This window comes from Falco rusticolus, chromosome 6, assembly GCF_015220075.1.
Source record: "Falco rusticolus isolate bFalRus1 chromosome 6, bFalRus1.pri, whole genome shotgun sequence".
NCBI classification, from domain to species: Eukaryota; Metazoa; Chordata; class Aves; order Falconiformes; family Falconidae; genus Falco; species Falco rusticolus.
Window position 1 is genome coordinate 63,300,670 of NC_051192.1, and position 26,770 is coordinate 63,327,439.

General features: G+C 36.6%; 1 protein-coding gene across 1 annotated transcript in view; it reads left to right on the forward strand.

Moving 5' to 3' along the window:
• Positions 1-26,539, forward strand: part of MBOAT2 (membrane bound O-acyltransferase domain containing 2) — a 100,584-nt gene extending 74,045 nt beyond the window's left edge. The window contains exons 6-13 of the mRNA XM_037392554.1: positions 652-706; positions 1,546-1,729; positions 7,970-8,162; positions 11,121-11,224; positions 11,564-11,628; positions 16,443-16,575; positions 19,099-19,250; positions 19,823-26,539. Coding sequence (XP_037248451.1) covers positions 652-706; positions 1,546-1,729; positions 7,970-8,162; positions 11,121-11,224; positions 11,564-11,628; positions 16,443-16,575; positions 19,099-19,250; positions 19,823-20,045 — 1,109 coding nt within the window. The 3' untranslated portion in view covers positions 20,046-26,539. The remainder of the gene's footprint in view (positions 1-651; positions 707-1,545; positions 1,730-7,969; positions 8,163-11,120; positions 11,225-11,563; positions 11,629-16,442; positions 16,576-19,098; positions 19,251-19,822) is intronic.
• Positions 26,540-26,770: the final 231 nt, after the last annotated feature.

The following is a 26,770-nucleotide window of genomic DNA, read 5'->3' on the forward strand; positions in this document are numbered from 1 at the left end:
CCACCAGCATTTTGGAAAGTGAGGTGAATGGCAAGGAGGTAAATTCAGTCTTGCTGCTGAACTTAGACTTGGCCTGCCTCCTTCTGCTAGCAGGGCTTAGGGCTTCTTGTTAGTGCTCGTTAAAAAGACTTGAGCACCCTTTACTGTTGTGCCTGCTTCACTGGACCTTGTTTACAATGTTTACTTGGTGCATGAAGGTGCTCTTGAGGTCTGCCTTAAGTCTTTAATTGCTTAAATCTATCTTGGACTGTGTTTATACTGTACATCAAAAGTGCAATGGCTAGTGTAATGACCCTGGTTACTGCAATGTCAAAAGGGGCTTGGGGCTTGTCCAATTTCCAGGACTGGGAATAAAGGGTTTTAAAACCTGCAGACTTTGAAATCTTATTGTTCTTGAAATCCATGTGATCTCAGGTTTAGGCACTGTTGGATATAACTGAGAATATGAGAGTTTGTAATTTTGTCAACAGTAGGAACTGTTTGTTCTAACTCCAGCAAAACTTTGTGTGACATAATACCTCTGGAATTACTTGAGGGCTTAAGAAGTTACGTTGCAGCATAAGGCTTGCTCTACTGAGTAAAGAAACTGCTGAATAATGTATATGGGTTTTGCTTTTCTTTATTTTTCTTTTTTCCTGCCCTCTTCCCTAGGAATGTTTCGGAAAAATGAAGATTTGACTCCATCACAGAGGTGCTTGGCTGTAAGGTAGGCTTTCAGATATCTCTGAGTCTAGTTTTGGGAGTGGGGTTCAGAAGCTGATGGGTTGTGTGATTTGTTAACGCTCTGTGGAATTGCTACAGGTCACATTCAAGATGGAGAGTTTACAAACTCATGTAAAACAGATCCATACTTTTTGTATTTGTAGCTTAATTAATACATCTATTCTCCTGGAAAATATCACTAGAAGCAGGTTTTATACTTATTTAAGAAAAAAATTCTAAGTTCTGTGCGGTCTGTGCAAATTCTATGCCATATCAGATAGGAGACTAGTTAATGTCAAGTACACATCTAAAGGAGCTGGTGAAGGAACACTTTTTGTTAATTCTGTTTTTCAGTATTGAACTTACCCTTTCTCCTTTCTTTATTCTAGAGACTTGAAAACAGTATGTTGTCCTGGGCAAAACAGTCTTGACTTGAGGCATTTTCCTTAACTGAAATTATTGCCAGTTAACACAAACTTCTGTTCACTGATTCAGTTATTGAGGGGAGGGAAAAAGAAAATGCAATCAGTTGAACAAATGCTTAGGGAAACACCCTTCCTTCTCCTTCCCCAAGCTCAGTCTCAAGTCAGACACCTCTACTGGGCAAGGAGAGAGTCACCAGAGTTAGGGAGATCTGTCTGAAAATGCTCATTATGAACTGGAAAGAAATTCTATGTGTAGAATGTTTCAAACAGGTTACTGAAGACACACAAACTGCATTTCTACGTGTGGGTTTTTACTGTGGCTAGAGTAAGCAATAACATGGAGTATGACTTTTCCTGTTGTGGAACTTCTGTAGAACTACACATTCCATCTCACAAGTTGCTTGTCTTTGAATTACAGACGCATGCCAAGTCTACTGGAGTATTTAAGTTACAACTGTAATTTCATGGGTATCCTGGCAGGCCCGTTATGCTCTTACAAAGACTATATTACTTTCATTGAAGGCAGATCATACCAACTGCAACAGTCTGAAGCAAATGGGAAGGAAGATACAAAATATGAACAAACGGATCCTTCTCCAAATGTAAGATGTATGACTCTTGCAGTGCTGATGCTTACGTATCATTGCATGAAAAGCTTGGTTTGCACTGTTCATTTACAGGCATAACTTCTGAGCTGTATCTGGAGTTCATTCATCAACAGTATAGTTCCCTGTTCAAAAAGTTAAACGCTTATTTTTTTTAAGGCAGGTTTTCTCCATGGTTTCCAGTCTGGATCTTGTGGATAAAAGCAGATTAAATTGGAGCTTCCTACCAAGCTTATATGGTAAAAAGCCATCTTTAAATTAAAACAGTTCATGCATGTTTCCTTCGAAGCAACTACTATGCTTAAACACATCCTGATAAGGACAAAGTATGTGCTTTGTTGTTAAAAGACTGATGAGACTTAAAAGTTCCAGCAAGGTTTCATGAACATTCTCAAATTCTACTGTTGTTTTTGTATGTTTTCTTGCAGCAAGTAGAAAACATTCATGTGTAACAAGTTGAAAAACACTTATAGTTTCATTTTTCTTGCTTTCATTCATGTAGAGAGGTATTAAAGATGGAATTCGATCTGAAGGTGTAGTAAAAGGTGTACTAGCTGTAACGCTATGGCTTGTAACCCATAAAACATTTTTTTTCTTTTATTGGAAGAGACCAAATACATACAGAAGAAAATCCAGTTGATCATACCTTAACAAGAGAGATTGCTTGGCCTGAACTAAAATCAAAAGTTCCCAAAGCTTGTTACTTTCAAAATTTAATCCAATTATTTTAATGGTCAGGGTACTGAATATTATCTTTTCACCCTTTTCATATCCTTTTAAATAGGAGTATATCAGACTTACAAAATTGTGTGTGTCTAATGTAATTATTACCACACATAAAAAGCGGAGTTGCCATGGAGTTGGTTGGAACACTTCAGACAGATGGCTTTCACTAATTCCAGTGCCCATTACCTGTTCTCTGCTTATCCTGTGGACCACCAACTGTTGCTGGAGCAGTTGAAAGCATTCTCGCATGTAGATGCTTGTCTCCTCCTACCATCTAGATGTTACCATCCCCACAGGTGGACTAACAGGGAGCACTTCCCAACTGGTGGTGTCATCTGCAACCACTTCATCTGCAACCTTCGAATGGGATTGAGGACTCATTGCACATTCCATTCTACCTGTCTTGTGTGGTTGTAGTAACGTGCACCACAGGAATGTAAACTAGTGGCTAGAGGGTAACACTTTAAACTGCTCCACATGTTGACAGAGCACCTAAGCTCATAGAAGTGTGCTGTGGAGCAGGTCACTAGGAAGTGCAGAAGGCACAGGAGAACTCCTTGCATAGGTTGGTGCCTCATAGTCTGTAGTTTGCATTGATGTGTTGTATTGGCAAACTTGCAGACACTTCTTTGTTTTGGCTCAGTAAAGGCATCACATCCTATGTACCAAAATCCTGTTTCTGTAGAAAAACATGTAGTAAAATTATTGCAAATAAATGGAACTAACCAAATCTGTTAGTACCAGTACTTCTGGACGTGCATCTACTGATTGCCTGGTAGGACTTCCTAGCTTTTTACCACATAACCTTGCTAGTAATCTGAACAAAGTCAGTAGAAATAAATGTAAACCTATGATGGATTCTTCTTTCAGGTAAGCAGTTTTCCTTAAAATTAATTGCTCTTAAGATGCTTGAAACTTTTTGCAATTTATGCTGCATTAGCTTTTGACGTAAAAATAAAGAGAAGCTGTCTATGCTGTTGATACTTCATTTCCCAGCTGGTGTTAGAGAAATCTGGCTGCATTTTGTAACACCAGCGAGTATTGTGTGCTTTTGGAGAAATATGGATGATATAATTTTACTGCATTTGCTGCATCAATTAAAATAGTCATTGTCTTGTTCTAAAAGAATTTTTAAATACCATTAACTTCATATTAATACTTTAAATTTGTTCCTTGATTCTCATGTTATTATTTCAAGAAGAACAAATTGTTAGGTAACTTTAAAAAAAAATGTAATGGGGATCAGCAAATGTTAATGTAGTAAATGAAAAAAAAAATCTTTCAGCTGAGTTACAGCAAGTTTCATTTCTTGTTAAATATAATTACATAACCGAAGTAGTTCACGCCAGCCTCCTCCTCTATACCGCGTGTTGACTGCATGATGTTAACATGGTTTAGTATTTTTGCTGTGTTCATTGCATGTTAAGTGAATCAAGTCAACATATTAAAACTTACTTCTTATATCCTTCCTATTGTGCCTTTTTGCAAGCTATCAATTGTTGGTGCTCAAAGTGGTGTCAACTCTCAGAAATTAATATCTGTCTTTGTAAGTTTCTTTTTATTATGGCTACCCTTAAAATAAAAGATTCCTGTCAGCAGATAATCTGCTTTCTTGCTTAGTATGCAGACTCTTCCTACAGGTTATAAAGTTCTTGCTTCATTACCTACAATTTTTACTTGAGGTGCTAACCTCCCCCGAATAATATGCTTTAATATAGTTCAATATTGTATTGAGCTCCTTATTGGTCCTTTATCAACCAAGAACAAGTTCATTCAAATAAGTTTTAAAAATACTTTTCTACTTTTTTTATATGTTTTTATATTATACATGTTTATACACTAATACATTTGTGAAATTCCTGAGCTCAGTGAGTGTTTTACCTTTGTTGCTTCAATTAGAAAGCTGCTCCTGAACTCCTTTCTCTAATTAGGTATCTAGCTTTCAACCTAATTATATTCCCATGTAATTTATGCATGTTTGGTTTTGTCCTGGCGCTATCTTTTAGCTTAAGTACGCTTTCGCTTCCCAGAGTTGACCGTATTTGATATTTTTATACAGGTATGCCCAGTTTTTGTTTATCAAAAATGAGCCAGGCCTTTCTACCTTTTTGATGTGAAATAAATTGTATATTCTGTTTCATATGAGGTCAAAGTTATCCTGCAGCTTATGGTCTTTTAATTCCTTAACAGAAAGTTATTTTGATAAGGTGAAAACTTTAAAGAGTGAGAGAAATTAAACTTCGAACTTTTAAATTAGTTACTTCATCCTTGTAAAAACGGATCTACCCTCCTGTGAATGTGTAATCTAGATTACCTGTTTACGCCTTGGCAAAGAAACTTATATCAACAACCTAGTTAATTAAGCAATTGGAAATGAATTAATGTTTTACCAAATGCATTTCTATAGGTAATTGAACTACAGATTATTTTAGTGTCAGGTGAGGACTTTTATTTCTGTGTAGATGTGTACAAAACTTGACTGCTATAAACAAGCCTCAGGCTGTAGTTTAATAATCTATTTAGGCCACCAAAGTATAAACTCTTGCTGAATATGGAAGGTCCTGGCTGTGGGTTCTGGGTCCTCTGCTTATCCTGGCAGTGCTAACCTGTATTGCACTGCATTGTGTTCTGATTCAGATCATTTGATGCAGCCTAAACAGAAGTTGTCATTAAAAAGAACAAATACACAAAAAATCCACAAGAACACCCCACCACTGCCACCCACTCCTCCACCCCACCCCACCCCCAAAAAAAAGTCTAGTTTTTCACTGATTTTTTTTTTTTTTCTCTAATCTGACTCACTAGAAGGAAAAAGAGTAAAAATTTGCAGCCAAGGTGAGGAGACAGGGCAGGACTGCTGCTTTGTATTGCAGCCTGTGTGGGTTGTCCTTCAGAAACTCTGTTTAGACCAGTCCTCAAACTGCAGCTCCCAGCCTTTGTACAGGGAGGAGATTATCTCCATCGCTGTTTGCGAAGGACACAAACATCTCTGATACTGATTCCTGTAAGTGGTACCAGCATGCTTGATTGAAGTTCTGGGATTAATAATTATTGAGGGGAGTAGTATAATTAAAAAAAAGAAAGAAAGAAAGAAAAAAAGTCATGCTGTTTCTGGATGTAGTTATGCTTGTCCCTACACTTAAATGTTGCTGCTAAAGAAGAATTTTAGAAATACGTCATTTAAATGCTTAATAAATAAATTAAAACACCTTCTTCCAACAGCATTTTTTTCTACAACTACAAATTGAAAACTGCAGAGTAGTTGTTTTTTAAAGCACAATCTGTGGTAGAGCTCTGTATAAGTTTGCTGTTTTTTAAGATAAGTTTCGTGAAATTCTGATGCTTATCCTTAAGAGAAGGGCTTTCACCTTCACAATTTAGTAAAAAACCTTCAAGGAGGTACTAAGCATATTTTGGATTGGGTAGGCAGATTAATGATTTCTATTTACCAATAGAAAAACCGGTAGATAGAGAGAGTGGCAAAGAGCAGGACTTAAAACAGAGATAACATTACTTATAAGCTGCCAAAATATATTTTGAGATTTTATACATGTCTTCAGATAGAAAACATACATTTTATATGTTTATGCTTATATTTTAAGCCGTGTGTTGATGTTACCAGCATGTAAATACTGTTTCTCATGCTATATTGAACGTCACTTTTAATTATGGCTTAGGCTTTGGATTAAATCCTTGGCAACTGTCTTCAGAACTTTGGGGTGATGCCTTTTGGTATTTACAAATATCTAACTTCTGCTTATATCAGGTATTGCATATGAAAATCAAAGATTCATCAGTTTTAATAACAACTGATTGTATGAACATTCATTTCTGTTTAAATTCCTGAAGAAGTTAAGCCAACTGAACTTTCCCACTGCTCTGGCAAGGAGAAAGATGGATTAATAATTGCTAGAAAAACAAAGGAACACTTTTAGAAAATTAATGCCCTTTACTTTGAACTCTTGTAATAGAGTAAAATACTAAAATGTTTCTTAGAAAGGAGTAGAAACAATTAAACACTAGCTCTAGCTGTTAATAGGTAGTTGCTTCATGAATTATCCAGCTGGTTTGTTTAATTAGCTGCAGTTTCTGATCCTCTCTGAAAGGTCTTCTCAGAAGAGCCACATGAAATATGCAATATCCAAAGTTATCCTCACCATTTTGCAGCTTTTCCAAGTCTAATTTTTTTATCACATTGTACCACCTCTTACATCTGTGTGACTGGATGAATCTTCGGTGCTGTGTGCTTGCAGAAATCTGTGTTTTCAGTAGGACACTTAATGTTCCATTCTGTATCATGGAACAGAGTTACTCTTTATTTGGGAACTGAATATTTGAAGCTGCACTCTAATTGAAGCAGGACATTATACCTGCCCAAACTTTTAAAGATACTGGCAGCAGGATGGACAGAAAAAGGCTTCTGGTTATCTTTTTGTTCTGGTGCTTCAAACTAAAATTCCTAGATCTGGGGTTTTTTTACCAAGTTTAGTGTCTGTAGAATTGTAATGCAAATTTAAACTGTAATGTTTAAATTTAAATATTGAGATTATTTACAATCAAAACTTGTCAATTACATTTAAATGAACTAGCTCTCAAACTTCTCTTTTGTCGGTGCTTGGTTAGTATGTTACTTCAGAAATGTGGTGTCTGCCCTTGGGATATGGATTTTTAAGACTAGCGACTAGTCAATGTTATGCATTATTGCTCTGTGTGTTTTGTAGTAGAACCCTAGAAGTGTTTTCCTAAAAATACATACTTTTTATTGTGGTGGTTATAGCAAAACTGAATTTTGAGAAAATCTTGAGTCCAGGTCCTACCTGAACAATTGTATTTTTACTTGTCTGTGAGCGTGTTATTTGACCCCTTATAGCTTGATCACTCTAGTAGGGAAAACAGGTCTGTATAGAACTGAGTATTTTGGCTGAAAAGTCATATATTATTTCAGTATTTTAGTTGGTTTAGATTATTACAATATCTGAATTCTAACAGAGATGATTGATGCACTGAGTTGGGCAGCAACTGAACACCTGTATTATGCCAATGATTACTGAAAATGAACTGAAGCTTTGCCACTGTTTTTGGGATCTCTGCAATAATTGTGCTCATCTTGTCCTAGATAATATGCTTTGAGTTATGATATCTTAACAACTTGCTTGCTTCAGTAATTTGACAATGAAATAAGGAAAAAAAACCCACCTGATGTTGTAAAAGTGCTCCCATTATTGAAAGGGTTTTTAGAGGCTCACTGTAGTCAGATTGAATTTGCTGTGTTGCCAGAAGTGGTGCTCACAACTTAACCAGCGTAACAATATTCCTTGAGCCTCTATAAAATATTAGCAGCTATTTGAAAGTTGGTAGTATATATTACTGAAAACCTGGCGCATATATGTACATATATACACACACACGCACAGAGAGCTGTTTAGGGAAGGGAAGATTGTAACTTGCCTTTGTTTCCAGAAGATTAACACAAAATGAAGCTTACTAAGTCTCCCATCTTAAACTTTTCAGATAGCTGTGGCACAGAAACTCTTAATCTGTGGACTGTCCTTACTCTTCCATATGACTATTACAAAAACTTTGCCTGTGGAATACAACATTGATGATAACTTCAGAGCTACAGCATCATGGCCTGTAAGGTTTTTCTACCTATATGTATCTCTTATGGCTGCCAGACCCAAGTATTATTTTGCATGGACTTTAGGTAAGTAGATCTATTAATAGATACACTTTCTTTTAATTTTTTGAGTTTCATTTGAGATGCTGCATGCTAAGCATGTATTAAAAAGTGACAGTGCCCTCTTGAGGCCCTAGGAAAACGTGATTACTTCTAAGTATTATGAGATATTGTCAAAGTATATTGAATAGCATCTCTCTTTTTGAGAAACAAAGCTCGGTAAATCTAAGCACAGTGTTGTGACAGTTTTGCGAATGAGATCATGGTCTCCCGAACAAATCTGAGTGAAACACAAGGTTTTTTTGAGAACGATACTATTTTAATGAGCAATGACTTTCTTGGTTTTTGAGAAGTTGAAGTAAATCTAGTCTGATGTACAGTCCTGAATTGGTTATTTATTTTGATACCTTGATTTTGGCATATCTGAGAAGTTATTCTAAGCCTTTTTCTGTGGTTAGTTATCAGTAATTTGCTTGATGTTATTGAAGCATGAAGGAAAAATGAGTATATTGAAATTCAAGTATATCATAAATTTTGTTAATAGTACATGGCATTCACAGTAGGATTGTCAGAATTTCATGGGTGACACTTCAGTTTTAGTCTTTGTTTACTAAAAGTTCTAATGACTGGGATACCACCTGTAGTCACTGATTTAAGACAGCTGATATAGTTTAAAGAACATTTTGCTTTTTACTTCCTGCTACTTGAAAAAAAACCAACACATAAAACAGCAAAATGCTGTATTTATGTAAGCTGACATCTTGGAAGTGGCTCACAAAATAGATTTCATCAGCTTCTTCCTTCTCTCCAGTTTAACATATTTGTTTCATAATTCTTTTGAGAGAGAATCTGTGGGAAACAATGCAATAAAAGAAAGCTTTAGTGTAGCAGAGCAGCATGACTCACTTACAGCTGCTGGTTTCATTCCTGGTCAATGAATGAAGTGCTTTCAGCTTGTCTGGATATAGTAATTCTGGGGCTTGTTGTGGAATGAAATAATTTTGAATATTGTGCTCTTATGTGCCAGTATAATGGCCTGTAAAGAGTAGGAGTCATCTGAAAAACTAATAATCTTTGTGGAGTTTTTTTCTCCCACTATGATACTTAAGATGGATTTCTCCTTATGCACTTGCTAGTAGTGTAGAGCTAGCCTCAGTAAAATGCTGACAAAAAACTTTTAGTTTGCTAAATAGCGCTTTCTTTTTTTTTAACCACCTTCCTTCCACTTTACCGAATGACTTCTAATGGTATGCATAGAACGTGAAGGGGCCTTCACAGTTTTACCAGATGTTATGCTTTTGAGTTGTACATTACTATTCTTCACACTTCAGAAAAAAAAATCTGTTAAAAAAATGAATTACTTATAAGGAATACTTACCAAATGCTAGTTAATAAAATGAGTACTTACTGTAGCTATAGTCTTTGTACTCTAGCTAGCAAGAGATTACAGCGTTCACCTCCAGCTGTTTCTAATTGAGCATAAAACCATTGTCTTAATGTTTGAAGTTGATATCAGTGATATCAGATGTATGGCAGCAAATTTTTTTGCTTTCAAAGATGCTTTTAAAAATGTTTTTTATGAGGAAATAAAAATAATATGTATTAGTCTGTATCTGTAATACTGCAAACTCTTCTTCCAGACTGGTAGGTAACTGGGGAAGCTGAACTTCAGGAAAGGAACTGTTTGTGTGTCTGAGTCAATTGTTTCTTTTACTTTCCAAATACACTGGATTAATACCTTGAAAAACTTGTTGAGAAGAAAGGAAAACGTAAAAGATTAATTTCTCTTACATGTCACTATATATAAAGTAAATTCTTGTTAATATGGCAATACAAACTGAGCCATTTCTCTTGCCTTGCTAGTTGTGATTTAAAAAGTGACGGTCTAATTACAGTGCTTTAGATGAAATCTGAACTAACTCATGAGAGGGCTCACGCCCTGTAACTAGAAGAGTGGATCTGTATTGCTTCTGCAGAGCTTTTTGCCTACCTCCCTTCCAATTCCCCAGGACCCCTCTGAACTGGGAGAGGAGCTGGCATTCTTTTTCCCATGGTCACTTACTTACCCGTGTAAGTGGACACGTGATTGGGTTCATGCCTCACGGGTATGGGTCCATGACTAGGCACATGGAACCAAGCACCTGGCTCAACAGAGGCACAATACCTGGGAAAAAAACTCGTTTCCTTGTACGTGCCCATCCTAATTAAGAAGTACAGTGGAGGAGCTAACAAAGCTGAGGCAAAGGTGATGACTGAAGGTGGCAGTTGGTATGCAGACTGAGATCCCTTTTGATTTTCCTGTATAGTCCAGATGACAGTAGAAGCTTTTTCTCCTAGGGAAAAACACCATTTGCTTTGAACCATTCGACCTTTGACATGCTCTGTAAAAACTCAGCATTCAGAAGCGTTGTTAACAGCAACCTTGCGCCGTTAGCGGAAGTCTGACAAACCCTCCATCACTTAGTAAATTACTGTTTTCTTCTGTTAGGTTTGCACTGGTTGGTACGTGGTGCTGTGAACGTGCACCTGCTTGAAGTGAATCAGTGCAATATCATCTTTATGCTTTAAACATCACTGTTGCTGCGTAAAGACAACCCCAAAGACACGCATCTGAGTGTCGAGCTGATATCTCAGATCGTTACAACCAGCCACTGTTTTGTAGTCTTGATGCTTCTCATTGAGTTTGTTTTTCTGTCAAATTTCTCAAGCAAGTCTAAGTAGGTGGTATGAGACATCTGTACTGTGAAGTGGATAGTGCTACCTTTCCTTCTTTTCCTTTTGTATGAGTTTTTTAATTGAAAGCCAGTGTGTTGCTTAGATTATCTTCTGTTTGTTCATGTCTAATATGGTGATCCTCCATATTTTTAAAAAAATGTGTAGCCTTTACAATGTGATAAATATTTTGAATGAACAGCATGTTGTGCAATGCACAATTTGTAATATGGGCAGTTTATAATTAATTTGTTTCTTTTTGTTTCCTTGCAGCAGATGCAATTAATAATGCAGCAGGGTTTGGTTTTAGAGGCTATGATAAAAATGGAGTTACGCGTTGGGATCTAATATCAAATCTGAGAATCCAGCAGATAGAGGTTTGTTTCTGGCTCTTTCAAGTAAAATACATCCTTTGTAGGTAGTTGCTAGTAATTTCAGTAACTTTGCCTACGCATTTAGTTCCTCCAGATAGTGAATGTGTTCTGAGTCAGAAATGACATGTTCACACCCTTAGGAAAGGATGAAAAATAGAGTCTGTTTTGAATATGTTCTACTTGTCAGTTGACTGCCAAAATATTTTGTGGTTATATGTAGTTGAGTAAATACCTTATTCAACTCATCACAAAGTTGGGGTATTTTTATAATTTGTCAGAATTTTGAAAAAATTTATAACACACTACAATTATAAAAACAATTGGTTTGTTTTTACTTTACAGTTTTCCACAAGTTTCAAGATGTTTCTTGATAATTGGAATATCCAAACAGCTCTTTGGCTTAAAAGGTATTTATTTCTTAAAGGAAAGCTTTTCTGCACTGAAGTTTCTTACATAAGTATTTCTTTGAAGGTAATCTAACATTTAAAGCTAAACCCCACAAAACATGAGTTGTTTAGCAGCTGCATGGGATGTTCTTCTTGTAATACTTGAATTAAAGCATCTGAATTTATAACTTCTTTCTTAGTGTAAACCTCAGGTTATGATAGAAACTGGTTTTCTTCACTGGTCATAGAGCTACTGATGTGTGGAGATGTGTCTTGTATTTATTTATTTGTTTTTATCCCTTCCCTTTCCCCCACCTTAGCATTCAAAGAAGTGCATGCTGCTGAGAGCAGCAGGCAAAATGTACATCTTGGCCTGGGGAAGTTTTGCATTATTTTTAGCCACACAATGATAAAGGAACTTCCACACATTCTGTGAGAGAACTTTCTGCTCTCTTTCCCTAATGAGTGCATGGCAAGTAGCAAACCCTACAATGTGCTATCAACAAAAATTGCAAATGAATATTCCTCTGATGCACTTTTTTTCTTGTCTGGGGAACAGGTATAGTGCCCAGTGAACTACATTATTCTGCATTTACTACTACTTTGTAGTAACTGCAAAGCAAAAGGAGCGTTCTTGACTTGTGCATGGGATGGTGTGTCCCTTCTCTTAGTCTCTGTTTATTTGATCTTTTATCAGTAGCTGCAAGTTTAACTGAGATTCCTATCGTGGCGTCACTCAGAGGACTTTATCTCTTACTCTGGATGGCTGGAAATAGGATGTTTCTTCCATCAGATTTCTTTATAGTGTATTCGCTTCCATAATTTCTTCCCTAAGTATTTTTCTGACCCAATTAAAAGCAGATACTGAGTTTTGTGTGTTTATTCTAAGTGGGTGAAAAGGCAATAAAATCTATTGCTAGGACAGTCAGCAAGGAAGAATTGCATGCTTACAGGTATTGAAATGTATCATTTAATAAGCAAATAAGCTATTTGGGTATTTTAAAATGCTTTTTCATTTAGAGAACAGAATTTTATCAGTATTAAAACTTCATAGGAAAAGGTGGTATTTCTAAAAACTTTCAAATCTGTTAAATGGAGTGATTCTAAATGAAAATTCCTTTTAGTGGAAAGTAACATTTCTCTTAAGAATTAAAAGAAAAAAATATAAATCAGTTTCTGAGGGTGACATTAAAGAATATGTGGGGAAAAAATTAGAAGCATCTCTGTTAACAAGTATTTTTAAGGACAGTTATAGAAGACTCTTTGAGGACAGAGTAAATCCATATTGACTCTGCCACAGTGAAAGGGAGAGAAGGGTGGATGCTTTCTTGCAAGTAAAAGATTGTTTTAATGGTTATGTATGTGGACCATAAACAGTGGTACAGAATATATATTTTATTACCAATCTTTTGGCTAGTTGGAATGCTACAGCGGTTCAGACAGAGGCTCATGTATTACTTTAAACATGCACTTTTAATACCTCACTTGTTTGCCATTTATAGAAGTATCTAAAATCTTAGCTGTTAATCTCACGTGGAATACCAGATGTCAGCATTTGTTCTGTTCTTTTCTGATACTCTCTAAAGAGAAACCAAACCATCGGATTACAAGACTTAAACCCTGACTGTGTGTAAAAACAAACTCCTTGTAAAAGTAGAATTAACAGAGCTACAAATCACAAAGAAGTTTAAGGAACATTTAACATATGTCACAAAATACAGCAGTTCAAAGGTATTATTGTTACAAGCTTGCAAGTTAAAATAGGGATTTACATAGTAGCATATATCAACAACATATATCATGATAATGTTTCCTGACTGGTGAAGCTGTTATGTTCCCCCTTGGCCTGTTCATTCTTTTTTCCCAAAGAAAACGTCTAATTCCAATTGTCTTTGGTCAGGTTTGCAAAACCTCTGTGCTTCTTGTTGCTGCTCTCTTCTGGCATATTTACAAACTTCCTGTCTTCTTGCAGTGGATGTAGTACTTCTGCTAAGACCTCCGAGGTCTTTCCCTGGCTTGTTACAGGCAGAGTTGAAGATTTGAGTGGATTTATTACCTCCATTTTCTTCAGAGAACACTCTTTCTAATACATCACAGTATTACCTCTGTCTTTTTTGCAACAGCAATCTACTGTTGATTCATGCTCAGTGTTTCATACTGTTGGTTCATGCTTGGCTACACTTTTTCAGTAATGTTACAGGAACGGGTACTGCTTTCTATTTTCCAGTTTCCTTATTAGATGTTCTATACTTTGGATGACTCCTTGTTGGTTTCAGAACGTCATTCAAGTCTGCCAGGATAGTTTTGGATTCTAGTGCTCTGTCTGCCAAGAAAACAATGCTGATCTTGTCCACCCCACCTCCTACCCCATAAAAGAAAGGGAAGGCAAGGTGGAATAATATACTTCTCAGTCTACCACCCAAGCTAGTACTGGGAATATAGAACCAGACCGAAGGCAGTACCCTGTTGAACAGTTGATGCATCTTCCTGCTTCTAGAGAAAATGATGGATAAGATACCCTGCACCACCTGTATTTGAATAGATTTTGTCAGCCTGTGGTGATGACCATATTTCCTTGGCTTGCTTTTAGGAATGTCAAGTGAAGTATTTCAACAGTATTTATTCTTGAACTCCATGCAGGGGTTTAAGCTTGCTTTTTTACTCTTTGAAATTAAAGCCTGATTATTTTTTTTCTAGCACGTACCTTATCTGACTTGCATTGATATAGCTAAAACTTGGTTGGTTAATGTATTTTTGCTAGCTCCTGAGTGCTTTGAAGGGGAGAATTTGCTTGAAGTTGTTTAGACCAAATAAAGATCTAAGCCGTTTATCAGTTTATTAATGAGACATAATCAACCACCAGTCAGCAAAATATACATTTAGAATAAATATCAGTACTAGAGCAGATAGTGTTGTACACATTTAGTGTTCTGGTTTAATAAACATTTCTAAACACTCTTCTGTAACTGATCCCAAGGAGTTTAAAAAGTGCACATTTATGCACACAGTTACATGCAAGCTGTGCCTCCGCTCCTAAGGACACGGGGAATACAAACCCACGCCTCCTGGAAGCGTGGCCCCCTGCTTGTGTGCACTGCCTGTGGGGGCCCTGTCTCTGTGTCAGCCCCCTGACTCACGTGCCAGTTAGGAAAGCGTGCCATGATTCGGGTGTGTGCGGCAGATAGGCATGAGGTGCTGCTCCCCGTGCTGTGCTGGCAGTCCCCTCACTGGGTGCAGGCTACTCGGCGTCTCCAGGGAGGACGCTCTGGCTTGGTGGAGACGGAGGTCGTGATGCTGGTGGGGCAACTTCAGGCAGTGTCAAACCAACTTTTGATGACTAGTGTTTTGCTCCAGGATGTCTTCCTGATTTGTTACAAATTGTCTTAATGTTTTTGTACTTTCTGGGCTGACAGATTCTCTCTCTTAAAGGTCTCAAAAGCGTCTTTGAAATTCTGTGGTTACTGTTCAGTCTGGCCAGTGTTGCTTTTCTCTTCAAGGTGGTCTGGTTTTGGCAAATGTCCTCAGATAGGTTTGTGTATTATACGTGCATGCACCTGCACCCTACTTAGCCCCGTGTTCTCATCTTAAAGGCCGTTGTTTGGGAAGGGGAGGGGGTTGTGCTGGTATCCTGTGCTGAAGACCTCATAAGATAAAAGGTGCCACATCTATTTGACTGGAGTAAACTTACTTAGCAAAATAGGCTTTTGATCTTTCCCTATTCAGATCCTGTGTTTTTGCTTTCTGCTCTTTAACATGTATCGTTTGGTCTCAGCAGTCTTTTCTACATATGGAAGTTGTAGTGGAGTAGTTACTTTACTAGTGGATGTTTCAGCCCTCTGTATCATTGGCTTGTCGGCTTTGAATAGTAGATGTGCATTCTCTGTCTGTTACTTGCTATGTGTTTATACAACCTTTTGCATATTGGTGTCTCTGACCTCTTTTAGTTAAAACTCATTTTTGTACGTTAGCCTTAGATTTGTGTTCATGCATGCTTGTGCTGTTTACTTTTGCTTCATGTTAGTGTCTATCTGTTCCCATATTTCCTATTGCTTTTTGGTTTTCAGATCATTAAAGAACTCTTGATGAAGTCGTATCAGGACCTTACCATGTTTCCATTCATTCTTCCACATCATGATGGTTTGTCATTGTGTCATTTAATGTTGTCTTCTAGCAACTACCTTTCTTGGATTCCTTTTTCCTTTCTTCCTTCTAGAATTCCTTATTGTAGGACCTTGCCTAATAATTCAGAGTCTCATTTTTTAAATGGCATCATAGTTCAGTGTTCTCCTTATTTAGTATTCTCACCTCCCTAGAGTCATTAATTATAATTTCATCATCATGCTCACCTAATTGCCCTACACAGACACATTTTCAACTGTAGTCTCTTCATTGCTCAAAATTGAAGGTAGTTGTTACTTCTCCCCTTCTATAAGCTGCTTTTATTTTATGAAACATACGTATCTGACTCATTGCTAGAGTTCACGGTGTGATCTGTGCCTTCCGGTGTAGCTTTTCAAACATGTTCTTGCATGGCTCGAGATCCTTTATTAACACCAACACCTGTCTGGGGATGCTTGTGTATTATTTATTATAAATAACTAGCATATGTGATGGCACTGAGCAGAGGTTACCGCTGAGGGGTTATCTCCGGAGTGTGAGTAGCTTGAAGTATTTCATGTAAGTCGTACTGGCAACATTACTAAATAATAATAATAAACTGCGATTGCATTGCAAATGATGTGTTGAAGATGAAACTGTTAAAAGTAATAATGGTAACAGGGAAGATTGGAGATTCGTCTCATGTTATTTATCTTGAATTGTCTTTGACTTGCTAGAGTGTGCTATGAGCGAGCCACCTTCAGCCCAACGATCCAGACCTTCATCCTTTCTGCCATCTGGCATGGGGTTTACCCAGGATATTATTTAACGTTTTTAACAGGAGTACTAATGACACTAGCAGCACGAGCTGTAAGTACCAACCAACTATCTTCAAGTTTTGTAAAAGAAATTTGATCATGTTCTGTAGTCCAAAGGTGCACTTCAGAGTTGATACATGGTCTGTCTGGTAGTGGTGTTTACTTTTCAGTTATTAATCATTCCCATTGCTCTCATTACAAGGAGGGGTTGATCTGTGGAAAGCAAGACTGTACCCAGCCTATAACATCATTGCAGCACATTTTTTGTGGAAGCTCTTCCTCTGTATTAACTGATCATGTATTACTATGCCATGCTGAACAGGATGGTGTTATCTAAGATCAGAAAGTTTCTTCAAAACGATGATGAAAAATCACTGATGATGAGTAGCTTAAAATTTGGGGATCAGTGCTATATGTTTAGAGTCTGTCCCCTCCCTCATTTCTGTCTGGTACTATTGTAAAGATGGCGACGGAAGAATGCTCCCCAGCAGCCAGCAGATAAAAATCTCTAGTGCAGTTGCTATTCAAAATTGGCCAGCCAGCAGTGCTGTCACATTAATAAGCTTTTGCAGCTGCTGTTCAGAACCATATGGAACCAGAAAATCTGCCAAGAAATCTCTCGCAGTTCTGTTTCAGAAAGCTGCGTAAGAACAGAGGCAGGTTTATCAGTTACTCAATGGGAAAGAGGAATGAGCAAATCACTTGTCGGCTCGGAGCAGCATAACAGACCAGTTCACTGCTGAAAGAAACAGAATGAGAAGTGAAGCAGACTGCTCTTTGTTGCTATAATAGCATGGGGAAGGTGGTACTTCAGATTTAGATTATTACTAATGGTGATAAAACAGATGCTCCTCCTCTTCCTTCACAAAGATGTGGGAATAGTCCTTGTTTGACAGAATTGGCTCCTTTCTTTACAATAGGTATAGATGCCTTCTCCTTCCCAGACTCTATCACAGTGAACTTTTTATGTTTTATCAGCCAGGGGCTGGTACAAAAGCCAAGGTTCAGGGACAGTTCACAGGTAAAAGTTGTTGTGTTCCCGTAGTAAGGTGAGTCCAGTGAATCGGAGTGCTCACTGCACTGCGTCCTGGCCTTCGCTAGTAAGCTGCGCTGTATTCACATTTTATATGTAGCATTCAATAGGCTATTAGATAAAAGTATTTTGAGTTTCTGTAGTAACACGTAGTTCATATTAACTGGTAAGATATGTTAGACATACTTCATATTTATTATTATACTTTACTAGCCTTTAACTGCAAAGTTTGGTACCTCTGATCCACACTTTCTTCTCCTGTCACGCCTAAACATGTATGCAACTCGTTTTACTCTCTTTAATCTTTACATATCTCATAATCATGTGTTTACTAGGAGCAAATACAGCTTTATCCTAAAAGTTGTCCTTCGAGTCCTAAAATACTAGATAACTCTACAAGAAATTCCGTGAAATTTCATCCAAGTTTTAAAGAACTTATGAACAAGTCATTGTTGGTGACTATAAGAGAAAACTAGGGGATGATGGCAGGATGAAGGGTGTGTGGCTAGAATTACTTGTTAGCTTAACTAAACAAAGGCTGAGTGGGAATGTGTTATCTACAGGGGAATTTGGGTAAGAAGGAGAAAGAACGGTAAAGAAGGCTTTTAATGTAAGGGATGAAATTAGCCTTGGATATGTTCTTTAGAACCAGGAGTTCTAAAGTTTCTAAAGAAACTAAATTTTGAGGAAGCTGAACTGTACCTTGGTGTGCAGCTTTTCAGAGAGGACTACCTCAGTGCAGATGTCTGGAAATTGACTTCGATAGCAAGCCACACAAAGGCTGAATTGAGCCATCTTGGCTTGTCAGCAAATAAGAGTGTGAGGAAGAATGACAGTTCAGTCAGTGGAAGGGCAGAGATCCATGGGTGTCTTTTCCATTTTAGAATTAAATAAAACTGAACCCAAACCTGTGTGGGTTTCGGCTTTTTTTTTTAAATACCTTTGGTATTCCATTGCTTGAACAGAATTTCACAAACAAAAGAAAACAGCATAGAAAATTGAGTCATTTTATAGTAGTCCCACTTGATACTGGTTGTTACTAAGACTCCTGAAATATATCATTAGAACTGATACTTTGTGTATTCTGATTTATATTCTACTTGTCCTAAAATATACCTTATTAGCAAGCATATGAATATAGCTTACCGTATAGTAGCTTTCGACAGAAGCATTCTGGCTTTCATTTACTCCAACACTATATTTAAAGAACGGCTTGATAGAATAAAATGTCTGCCTCACTCAGACTCGCAGTCCAAAGCTGCGTGGGATTTAGTGGGGGGACTTACTTAGTTAAATTCTGCTTAAATTCGTAAATACTTAAAATTCCTGTGCTGGATGAAGCACATGATCCTAAAAGGCAGGGAGTTTTGACTGACTGCTGTTGAAGTTGATGGGCATTTTGAGTAGTTCAAAGATACTTGACCAAACTGCAGCATGTAAATTCACCCTGTGAATTTTGTGGAACTACAGCAAGCTCACTGTACAGTAAGATAGCTCTCAAAGTTTATTCCTAAGATAACTTACTATTATCTACTTTTTCAGATAAGAAACAATATCAGACACTATTTTGTTGAATCTCCTGCTGTTAAACTATGTTATGATATTATAACATGGATGGCAACTCAAGTGGCAATAAGTTACACAGTCGTACCGTTTGTACTGCTCTCTGTAAAACCCTCTTTCACCTTTTACAGGTAAGCACATTCTGCCTGTTTCCTTTTTCTTATCTTTACCTCGGAATAGAAATATTCTGTGGCATAAGATTTCTGAAGCTATTTTACTGATAACTACAAGATTGATTTATTAGCTGAGCAAACTGTATTTCTCTTCTAGGGCTTGAACATAGTCTGTGTTGTGTAGGAGAAACCATAAAATGCTGTCATTTTCCTGTCATAATAGACTTTTATTCCCTGGGCAGGGAAAAAACCCAACCAACCAAAACCAAAAGCAAGAGGGTACCTTTGAGATTACTATATGCACTTGAACTCTTCTATAGCAAGACTAGATAATGACCTCCCAAAAGTACCTTGTGGAAAAAAATGTGAAAGCAGACTTCTATTCACTTTACATCTCTGTTACAAAATTTAAGTACTGTGAGGGAAGACTTCATTTCTGATTTCCCCCTTATTGCTTTTTTTTAAAGGAAATATTAATGTTATCTTGTCTTACCTGCGAAGTATGCAAGTACGTTTTGACAGTTTATTCTTTAAGCATCCTGTAAGAGTGGTCAGAGTCTTACTTACTTTTTTGTTTGTTGTTTTTTTAGCTCCTGCTATTTCTGTCTCCATATTGCTAGCATCCTGGTGTTGTTGGTATTTCCATTGAAAAGAACTCAAAAAGGAAGTAAAACACATGAAAGCGTCCAGCCTGTGTGGTCCAAAAAACTAGAAGAAGAAAATCTTTTGCAAAAGAACAATTATTCCACAACAAATAATAGTTTCAGTCAGAAGCAAGAAATAACCTGCAGATATCAAGCATTAAAACAGTGATTGAGGAAATACTATGATGAATATATTTTGTATGTTTTCAGAAACCCATTTTTAGCACCTTTTAAAGGGGTTTGTATTTGTTTGCAAAGATGTTTAGTAAGAAAAGAATGCATTTACCTAGGAAAATCACATACAATAGCAAGACTGGAAACAAAACAAAATAACCCCTCCCATGCCATGTCCCTGTGGGTCACGCCTTATATGAAGATATTACCATTATTTCAATGGGCACTCAGGACTTGCAGCGTATGTCCATAGGGTCATATGTGTGCCCTTTGCTGAATGTACGTTGTGTATCCCAAGGCACTGATGGGATGGAATAAAATTGTGTCAATCTAGGATTAACAAATGGAAGTTTTCCAAATGAATGACTTGCCTTAAACCCTCTATTTACTGAAATATTGTTTCTAAGTGGGTATTTTCAAGTTTGATTTTTATGTGGAAAGCATATTTCAAATATATAATACTATATGCTATAAAGAAGATAAAACCAGAAAATGCAAAGTGATTAGAAGGTTTTTGAATCTGTAAAAGGGAATTGCAATAAGCATCTCAGTATTTGGAGGGTTTTCTTAAAGTACTCAAACTATTACAGTACAGTACAGAACTGTAAACTTTACTGATGCCAAATTATAGTTAGGTTTCTTTTGATAAAGAGTATAATTACACATAGCCCTTCTGAATGCATTAAAAAAAAAACATGAAACACCTGAAGGTTCACCTTTTCCAGGGCTTGAAAGCTCTAATCTAGGTTTAAGGTAAAAGAAAGTACTTAAAACCAATAAAACACTGCCAAGTAGTCTTTGCAGCTAGAGAAGGAAAGGCAGCCAGAAGACACAGAGGACAATGTGCAAGCACCAGGATTTCCACAAAAGTGCATTTTCCGCTTAAATACCAGAAATACTTGTTTTAGAATAAAACTTTTACAAAAAAATATTTTTAGTAATTTAAAGGTATTTTGAATTTTCAGGCATACACTAGTTAGTTGATGATGCTTTCAGTATCAAATAGTAAAACTACCTTGAGCTGTAGTGCATAGGTAGTCAAACATGAAATTACTATCATAACCGATTTCCATATGCTTGATAATTGATGGCCCTTTATCCAAAGAAGTATATGAATTTGAGGTAAACCTTTTTAATGAGAATTTTACGTGCAAAGTTCACATTGTATTTGTGGGCAACATAATGAAAGAAATCCTTCAGAGTATCTGACTTACTGAGTTACGGAAGTGTGTCAAGGGAATAATGCAGTGGTTTTATCTATTCCAGTTCATTTATTGTGATGATGGTTCCTGCTAGAGTACTGCTATTAAAGGGCTACATTTTAATTGCTTATATTCTGTATTTTCATATAATTTTTAAGTAAACACAAACTGTTTATCCACATGGGGTTTTTTTTTAGCTTTAAAACTGACACAAAATACTACTGGAGAAAAATAATGCAGCCTGTTGATTAATAACCTACAAATTAATGAGAAAAATTTGGTCGTAATATTTTGAACCTTAGGTTTTTCATCAAATATCTGGCACTAGTGGGGTGAAAATTCTTGGTACTGGAAGTGCAGTGATGGGCCTCAGCTTTGAGAATACTACCATACAAAAATAATCACAGCACTTCTGGCTTACTTCCTAGAGAACCAGCTCCCAAGTCAGGTCAGGTTGTTTCCTTGCTGTGATGGTTCTGTGTCTGGCCTTTGGCTCCTTGCCTAAAACTCCAGGAAGATAACATACCTTTTCCATGTATGTAGGTTAGCACTAATTAACCTGCACAGTTAGAGGGAACTAAATGTGAAATTAGTGGATGAGTCTGTTAGGTGAGCAGGATGTTTGTTGTTTCAGTGGCAGCTGTATTATCTTTAAGATAAAATAATCTGTGTTCCAAATATGTGCTTTGATTACCCAAGTAGACTTCCCCTTACCTGGGGTCATGGTTGTCATATGCTTCTTTGAAACGGCATTGTGTCTTTTCTCTGTTGTTTATAAGGGCACACTAATTTCTTTATGTTTAATTATCCTTATTAGATACAGAATCAGGAAAGATTTTTTTCAATTTCCTATTTTCAAAGGAATATTTACATGAAATAAATTAGAATTGCATATTTCTGGGTGGGTAAGTAGGACTAGGGTCGATTCTTTCAGAATTTGTTGCTGTTCAACTGAAATTCATCTTGATGGTGCAGTCTATCCAAACAAGCACTTTTGAATGCCAGAACAAGATCTAATGTGCCATTTTTCCCATTAGTGTTCTGGCACTCTTGTTTTGGCATGTGTGTCCATATGTGCGATAAGAGGCTTACTAATTCTTCGTTATGAAGTATGAAAACAGTTACAAGCACTCCCAGAAAATAAGCAGGTTTAGGATAGTGAAGACTGGTACTTGAAGGTGGGTGAATTCACAGGTACAGTTTTGTTCAGAACTTTTGTATATGGGGCAGCTAGAACGGCTAAGAAAATATTGACATGCTTTAGTCGGGCACAAGTGGCAAGGTAAGGGTTTCAGGACTGGACATGACTGGTGTCTGTGTGCAATACAGTTACTTTTTTCTTCATGATTTGAACCCCTTAAATAATTGCAACAAGAAAATTATTACAATTTATTAGTTCTGCACAGAATTTATTTGTAAGTTTAGTCTTAGAATTTAACCCTTAAAATGTTATTTCTGTGTATGAAACTACTTTGAACCAAAATCTGCTCTTCATGCAAATGAATTCTCTGAGGGACTATGGAAAGAGGTGTTTTGTTTTAAAGGCAGCGCTCTGATTTTAGTCGAACTGGGATTTTGTTCTTGTTTTCCTTCTGTTTTACTAGTTTTCTGCCTTGCTATCACACTGGATCTTTTTTATCCATTCAGTCAGAAAGTCAAGAGCAGCCAGCCTCGATGCTTTAGATAATGTGTAGGTTTTGCACACATCATTTTATATTACTGAATTTGAAAGGATGGTGGTGATGTACTGTTGTTCTTGCGGAGAAAAGCAGTAGAAAGTAAATTCCTATAAATGTTTTGGGCATGAAGGAAACATGGTTTTAAGTATTCTTTCACTTACTAATTAATGTATATCCAAAAGGTAAAAGTGTTCTCTATGTTGCAGATCAGCACACTATGAAAAGTAAATACAACATATCGTTAATGATTTTATGGTGCTTTGCGGATATTTGCCTATTGTGAACAATTTGTTCAGGCACTTAAGGAGTTAATGTTAGTTCGTAAATGTAGTCACCCTGATAGTTACTATTTGCTTGCTTAACCTTTTTTAACCTTTATGATTCTGTATTAATGAAAGAGATCTATATTATGTATTTAAATAATACTTTCAGTGGTGCCTACTACTGTTGTAATCGGGAAGGCTTTGTTAGCTTTACAGTTACAGATATGCCCTTCTTATTCGGGGAAACTTACTCTTCTACGACCATTCCTTAAGTTGACATGTCGACAAGATTTCAGTAATAGGTGACATTTTAAAATACATTACCATGCAAAAATATTGGCATGCATTTCCATATGCTCTTGGTAACAAATCATACTTCAGTGACAACACTTTACAAAGAGATCTTTGTTTATTTCCCTGCTCTACACTGACCCATGATATAAGTTTTACCAGTATAGTATTTTATTTATTATAAAAATTTTACACTTAAATAGCTTGTTCTGTTTCTCCTGTGGGAATAAGTAATATTCATATAAATGCTATGTTTGTATGACAGGATGCACGCTCGGTGGTTGTGCCTCTTTTAATGGTGTTGATTTGGTTAGTGGTAAAATATCCTCTGATGCAGAGGAAATGTTATGAGATCCTCACCTCCTGTCAAATTCATATAAAAAGTAATTTTAAAAGAGTCTGGATTTTTCTCTCAGAAGCTTTGCTAACAAATTGTTGACAATTTGCTTAAATACATGGTCAAATGTGTCCTCATGTTTGCCTGCAAATGTGTCACTATTGCTTATGTGTTAACTTTCACGTGCTCAACTTTGTAAGTTGGCCTTGAATGATAAAGAAATTTAAAAGCACAAGTTACAGTAATTTAGGCTTTCATTTCCTCTATCCTTAAGTCTTTTCACTTTGTAATTCTCATTGAATTCTGAAATCAGATTTGATAGTATTTTGTTTTCAATGAAAATTTGGAAGTATTGCCATTTATGCTGAAAAGCGATCAGTGTTAGGAAAAACAGATATGGAAATAAAGATTTTAATATGATGTAGACTCTACATATAAAAATACATATACGTTGGTTCTGTACTGTTTCATCATAGCATTTCACTACATGATTAGCCTTTATGTATTTATTTAGGTCTAGTAATACTCTGCACAGCACGTGGGAGTATTTTCAGATTTCCAAATCAGTTGGCTCTAAGTATTTAAGTATTTAAATGCTATGCTGAATAAGTATCTAAGCAGAAACTGTAGTGAATTGGGCTTATATCCAGACAGATCTGGTAATCTAATGAGAGTAAGCTAGATTGCACTGTCAGTCTTGATCTTCTTCATAGTCAGGACGGAAAAGCTGGCTGTGAAGAAGCCATGGTAAGAAGGTGTTCTGTCAGTGGCCGGGAGGTTTTGCCACAGAGTTCCTGGGGGAGCTTAACCCTCCATGCAGAGCTTGACAGAGGATCTACTTGCTTGTGACCCAGGCCACAGCTGTTCTGTGCTACATCTACCTGCATTTTTGATGTGTTTGCTCTCTTAACCTAGACATTTTACAAACACCATGAAATCCAGGCATCCCCGAAGTCACCCTGCAAGGTTAGAACTGTGAATATTGCAACAGTTGCTTATTATGGTGAAAACTAAATGGAAAAGAAAAAGATTAATTCCTTAAAAACTTGTTTTGAGCTGAGCTTTTTGTATGTTTTTTACAAAACCTAACCACAAACTGTATCTGTTTTCATCCAATTACATGTTTAAAGCATAATTTTGCTCACTTTACGTATACAAATGTGCAAAAGCAAATTGTGCCACTTCATCATCTGTGCATTAGCTGTGTGTCCAGTGACTGACTTAGGCCTGGGTTTGGTTTTAGATGTTTTAGGTTTTCTAAAAGCCATGTGCATATCCATATAAACATTGTGGAAGCGTTATGAATTGACAAACTGTAGTTAAATATAGTGTGCATAAATATACTTCAAATAGGCCATATCAATGTTGGCGTGAGGCTGGTGTTGAGCCCTCCAGTTGTATACTACGTCTGCTGAAGACTGCTGGGGCTCCATTCTCAGGATGCTAAGCTTCCTGCTGCCTCAAGTGAAAACAGAATCTGTTGGTTATACTTTTAAGTGGAAAGTGAAGGGCTTCTTTTACTCTGTTGCAAAACCAACCCTTGCAGGATATTCCGCTGCAGGCTACAAATACAAAATTTTACTTCAGATACATGATTGAAATCTAGTTAGGGTCACTTTTGGAGGAAACTTTGTATTGATAGTGACTCAGTCTAGCACCTTATTCCAAACAAACCTCTTGGCAAAAGAGAGATCTCTGCACAATCTCTTCCCTTCCTTTTGTTCTCTGAGGGAGAAATACCCCAAGCTGGATTTTCGTTTAGGTTTCACTACAATATGTCATATGAACAGATAGGTGTGGTCCATGCTCTAGTCAGATGAGGCTTCCAGGCTGTGAGGATGTTATCTGAAACAAAAAATAGAGAAACAGGGTGCCTAGAGACCGGTAATCAGCATAGTGCAACACTACGTGTTAAAGGTGCAACAATCTTTTGTCACGATAAGTTAAGGAGTATTTGCCTATGCATACTTTGCCTTTCTATGTGTTTATCAGTTCTCTTTACATCTTTTCTTTGTACCTTCTTTTGTCCAGTGGTGTTGACTATTTCTATGAAGAATCTTCTGATGTGTCTTACTGTGACAAAGGTGTCAAAATGATACGTTAGTAATTAGGTAGTTACTCTTAAATCCCAGACCTCAGATGTGTTCTAGATCAGATAGAAGAGAACATTCAAAATTTATTGAATGAATAATAGTTTAAGATGGGTGATATAGCATTATTCAAAGATGTTGTAATAAGTTACTCAATTTAAGAATTTAAAATATGGAACTTTGTTCTTTCCTGCCTTGGTTACACATTCAAGGGAGTAGTTTTACCTCAATGCAGTAGTTACACCTCCAACTACCCATATGTTAAGGCGAGAAAGCACCCCTAAAAGTGGATAGCTACAGTATTCCTAAATTTGCCTTTCCAGGTTCAGATTATAATGCATTGTCAGTGAATTTCATTTTTATTATTCCAAAATATATATTTTTTAAAAAGTGTTATTTTTCAACAGATCCATAAACTAAGTGTTGGTGTATGGTAAAATTAAAATACCACTGTTAGTTACACTGTGTTTGTGATATTTTAATAATTACTTATTTCTAATTTGTCTCAGCAGTGCTGCAGAAGCAGCATGCTGTTATGTTTTAAAGGTGTTTTTAACTTGCCTATAAATGTTTTTTTTCTAATTTGTGTCTTTAAATCTGATTAAACTGTAGTTTAAAAAAAGTGAACTTGTTTTTCTAAAGTCTTTATGGTGTCTATCTTTAATGAGTGCTGAAGAACAATATTTTAATGCAGTTTCTCCTTTGAGAAAACTAAATATTACAATGTGTGCATTTACACTGTTTTTTGGAGTGTTCTGCTTCAGAATTGCTTTTATATCTTTTGTTTTATAGAGCTTATATACAAATATATGTATATAATTGTTTTCCAATAGAGCTGGTAAACAGAACTTCATGTCT